We start from the raw sequence: 5,000 nt of genomic DNA, 5'->3' as shown, positions 1-5,000 counted from the left end.
GCAAGAATTCCCTATTTTGACTTCGTCGCATGCATGCCCATACCATGGGCATTTTTCAAAGGGGGGGTCACACTGTGTCAAACAGAGGGTAGTCGCTTTTTCGCAACCTCAATATTGCAGGTTGTTTGAGTAAAAAACGGCTTACAAAGGGGCGGGGAAGGGTGGGGTCACGGGCACCCCAGGACCCCCCCCCCCTAAGTTACGCCCTTGCATACTGACAATAACAGTAGTTCTAAGAACAGTTCAGATTGCTAAAAGTCGGATCAGTTTTTCTCAGGTATTCTCAGTTTCGCTCAAAGCTGCTCTAAGGTTCTCAAAGATCACTAGGAGGTGAGATGACCGGCATGTTAATGGAGATCAGTTTGAATGACCTTTATGTCGATCCCCGCTCTCGTGCGAAGTGTTTATTTGTAAAACAAATTAGAAAAAAAAAGGATAATTTTGCCTTTAATGTCAACAACTTACCTTTGGCTCCATAATCGCGAAAAAGATTTATTCTAACAGCTCGATCCGTACGACCCGGGCCGTTCACGACCGCGACTACAATCACAAAGTTTGAACAGTCACGATGCGATGACTCGGGCGCGACCATGCACATCCGAGAGAAAATGACACATCTTAAGGGCTAGACTTTCAAAAGTCCTTCGTCTCGTGTAGATTCGCGTCCGAAAAATCACGCTTCGCTCGCAAAAACATTTTCTCCCGGGATTCTCGTGAGGTGTAATTGTGGCAAGTCTACTTAAGGGCTTGAAACATGAGAGGGATGGTTGATTTCTTCAAACACGCACTGTTTATTTTGTTATGCAAAATGGACTGATATTCCAAGCATACATACATTTTTAGACTCTAATACTTCTTTTCAAGTCTTTCTATTAATTTTTTTCTGACTCAAACAATACATTTTTCAGCAGCTATTAATTGTTTTGAATAATCCCCTACCCCCCGCCCCACGTAAAGTCACAGTCATGTTATGTAAAGGTGTGCAAGCATAAATTTCCATGCACTAATGTAACACGGAAAACAAGAAACGGAGGGCATTTTATACCTCATGTGCTTACTGCGCATGAGTAAAAATTGTTTTTGTTTCTAAAAATTTCGATGTGTCTGCTACTATCCAGACCTTTTAACAATATTATTGCTGTCAAGAAACTTTTTGTGTAATTTCTGGTGTGAAATTTGCAGGAAACTTTTTCGACCTATTCATGTCTTCGATCGTACGGTAAAAATGGCGCGAGAAAAACATTTGGGCTGAACTTTCACGTACGGTAGCTGTTGTGTATCATTTTTGCATGAGAAACCGCTTGTCAAAAATACTTTTTTCAAATCCTTTCCCAAAAAAACGCTGAACTGACGAATCTCCGGATTTAGATTTAATCAGACGTACCCTCCTTGAACGCGTCAGACTTCCCTTTCAATGAATTTTGCAAACTCACTCAACATGCAGAAACAGTAAGAAAAAAATGTTTGGCAAAAGAGTAATGAGGCGAATTCGTTGTCGATAAGAGTACAGACCACGCTAAACCGCATTTCGATTTGTTTTTTACCACAATATCAACGTCAAAGGAATCTTTTTTTTCACTGCGCGAGCAGTGTGGTATGGACCCTCATCGACAACGGCAAATTAGCCAACGAGATTGCGAAATTAGCAGCAATTGTGGTAAAATACTGTTCCTGCCGTGTACTTTGCCGTTACAATTTCTCATGTATCGATCATGTATTGCTACTTCTCTAAATAAACGGATCAGACAATAAAAAATACATTTCGGTAGTTTGGTCCACTTTGGCCTCGTTAGCACCCCCCCCCCCCCCCTCCCACATAAAATCCTGCTTACGGGCCTGTGAAGGTCCCCAACTCATGCCTTCCTTTACTTCACAATCGGGACATGAAAAGTGAAGGGCCGGGCAAACATCTTAAACATTTCCTTCAAAATCCGTTTGATTTTGTTGAATGATGTTGAACGACGTTGACTGCTGTGGTGGGCAAACGATTTCAACACATCGTCAACACTTGATTCAACAAAGCTAACAAGAGGCCATGTATTCAGTCCCATGCTGCAGCTGCGGTTTTCTCGGTAGATACGGACATGATACGTCATTGAAGGATCGATTAGTACGCATGCTTATACCCAAAACGGCTTCAACTTCATTCAACATTCGCGAAAACAAAAGAAATGTTGAATGGTTGTTGAAGAAAAGTTTAAATGCTTTATATTAATTCAAAATCGATTCAACGTGTTTCAACACTGTTGAAATGGAGGAGCAAACGGGCTTCAACATCGCTCTGCAACAAAATCAAACGGATGTTGAAGCAAAAGTTGAAGCTGTTTGCCCGCGTCTTCACAATAAATCAATCAAGTCATAAAAATGTGCAAGACATTTTGAAAAACGATGTTCACATTTAATAGACATATTTCGGCAGAAACTTTCGCTTTCCTAGTTGCTAATACACAAGATATGTCATAAAATTGAAAGCTGAATAACCAGGAGAGAACCTATAAACAATGTTAGACTTTCCAGGTTCTTTTGTATCGAGCTTCAGATTCCTCACTATGTACTGGGTCAAGGACACGCTATCAATTAAATACAGCAAGTAATATATACAATTCGATAGATACAAAGTGGTGGTGGTGGTGGTGGTGGTAGTAGTAGTGGTAGTGATTCTAATGTGGGAGGTGCCTCACTTGGGACTCTGGGTCCCGTTATCCAGTAAAGTCTTTAGTGTATGTGTGTGTGTGTTTGTGTCTTGTTTGCCAAATGCGTTAGTTTCTGTTACTTCCTTTAATCCCGGCCCGAAATACAATAAAGTATTGGGAGCAGGGATGGCGCAGTGGTGAGAGCACTCGCTTCCCACCAATGTGACCAGAGGTCGATTCTCAGACTCAGCGTCATTGGTTCTCTTATCTGCTCCGAGAGGTTTTTCTCCGGGTACTACTCTGGTTTTCCCTCTCCACAAAAACCAATGTTTGATTTGATTTCATTTGATTTGAGTTAATTTCGTTAGTGTCCCCATGGAAACTTAAAAATAAAGTTGCTATTATTGTTATTCAAAAAAACTGTCACTGGCAGCTACACTGTAGTCTAAACTGAGCTTTTCTGTCGGAATAAAGAGAACTTTGCTATTGCCTAATGGACCTATCTTTGTTCCCTTCTACTCGTGTTGTTCCATATAATTTAGAATGAAGTCGTTAGTTTGCAGTTTTGAATTTCAGAGATGTAAACGCGTTAAGAATCCGCTGGAAGACATCTGGGTTGTAATCGTTACTCATTATTCATCAACAAAAAGAGTTCGGCTATAACTACGAAAAAGAAATGCGTCTGCATGGGCTAAGAATTGGCGACGAGGCAGTTTAACTATGTTTCGGTTTAGCTTTGCACAATTTATATGTGCCACAGACAAGTGCAGCACTTGACAGGTTCGTAGCACACTCCGCTCCTTTCTCGTCGGTTGAGAACAGAATCAGGCCACAGATAGTTTGTCAACCAAAATGGGAGCATGACTACAAGAAATCCTAAAAAAGAAATTTTAAAGTCAGCGTTTAATTTTTAAACATACAAGACCAAATCTAAAAAAGTAAGAATCCCTCCCACACAAACACAAATACCGGAAATTCAAACTATGTTATCGTGACTACTAAGCTACTTAGTTAGCGCCACTCCTCTAGCATTAAGGATGTTTTTCACTGGTGCAAAATGAGAAGAAAATGACAAGTTCTACAAGAGAGAACAAACGAAAAAACCAATTTGGGAAGGACATTTTGGGCGATTTCAATTACACCATGTATTGTGAAGGTAGCGGGAGACTATGTCCAGACTGCCGTGTTGACAGCCAGAATAGGGCCATTACAGAGTATTCAACAATCATGGCTCCGATAAGTATGCAGCAAAAGTGCTCACGTGTTAAGACTGATGATAACGGCACCACCACTGCACGACTACTGCAAAGTGTTCCACTGTATAGACCTTGGTATCCCAATTAGCAGGCTCGGTACCGGTAGTCTACAATCCAATCTGAGATTGGATTGTAGACTTTTTACCTAATCGTTTGCAGCAGATGTATGGAACGCCATAACTGTCCTTATATTCGCTGTTTACTTCATTATATTCGGTGCTTACTTCACTAGGTTCGGTGCTTACTTTATGATACTCGATGCTTAAATCAGTATATTCGGTGGTCATTATATTATACTGGGTGGTTTATTCGTTCGGTTTTCACTTCATTATATCCGGTGTTTCTTTTATTATATTACGTGTTTACTTCTTTATACTCGATGATTATTTCATTATGCTCGGTGATTAAATCATCCATAAGTTCTATGGAAAAAGGTTTGCCACTGACTCTTGATATTTTTCAACAGACGTTTCGGCTAATGTTTAAGCCTTCATCAGTGATATGAAAGCGAAGTTCGTTGTCATACGCCATTTAAAGTAACGTACCGCGAAGCTTGCGCGCGTGACCATACACTTAATGCTCGCACGATACCTTTGTAGGCTTCTGGAAGTACGATGTAACAAATGGGAGGCGCGGTGGTCTCATGGTTAGTGCGCTCGACTCCGGAGTGAATGGTCCGGATTCGGGTCCTGGCCGGGGACATTGTGTTGTGTTCTTGGGCAAAGCACTTTACTCTCTAGCTCCACTTAGGTGTATAAATGGGTACTGGCGAATTTAATGCTGGGGGTAACCCTGCGATGGACTAGCATCCCATCCAGGGGGGAGTAGAAATACTCCTAGTTGCTTCATGCTCCAGTAACCGGAGATAAGCGCCGGCCTGATGGGCCTTCTAGGCCCGTAGCAGACTTTACCTTTGTGCCACAAAAGATCCGTGGTTAACACTTTGCTGAAAAGAGCAAACAACATACCGTCAACGAAATAAGGAAGACGGGAAGAAACGCAACGAGTCAAAGCCGTTCTGCGAGATAACAATTATCTTATGTCTTTTATTTAAACTGCGAGAAGGCGTTAACCAAACAACCCGTCAAGAGCATCTTCAATGGCTTTGTAG

The 5,000-nt window shown here is 41.5% G+C and overlaps 1 protein-coding gene across 1 annotated transcript in view; it reads right to left on the bottom strand.

Moving 5' to 3' along the window:
• Window positions 1-2,376: 2,376 nt before the first annotated feature.
• LOC137997332 (uncharacterized) overlaps window positions 2,377-5,000 on the bottom strand; it is a 16,473-nt gene continuing 13,849 nt past the window's right edge. Inside the window, exon 6 of the mRNA XM_068843262.1 lies at window positions 2,377-3,509. Coding sequence (XP_068699363.1) covers window positions 3,379-3,509 — 131 coding nt within the window. The 3' untranslated portion in view covers window positions 2,377-3,378. The remainder of the gene's footprint in view (window positions 3,510-5,000) is intronic.

This window comes from Montipora foliosa, chromosome 3, assembly GCF_036669935.1.
Source record: "Montipora foliosa isolate CH-2021 chromosome 3, ASM3666993v2, whole genome shotgun sequence".
NCBI lineage: Eukaryota > Metazoa > Cnidaria > Anthozoa > Scleractinia > Acroporidae > Montipora > Montipora foliosa.
This window is presented reverse-complemented; position numbering and strand designations above follow the sequence as displayed.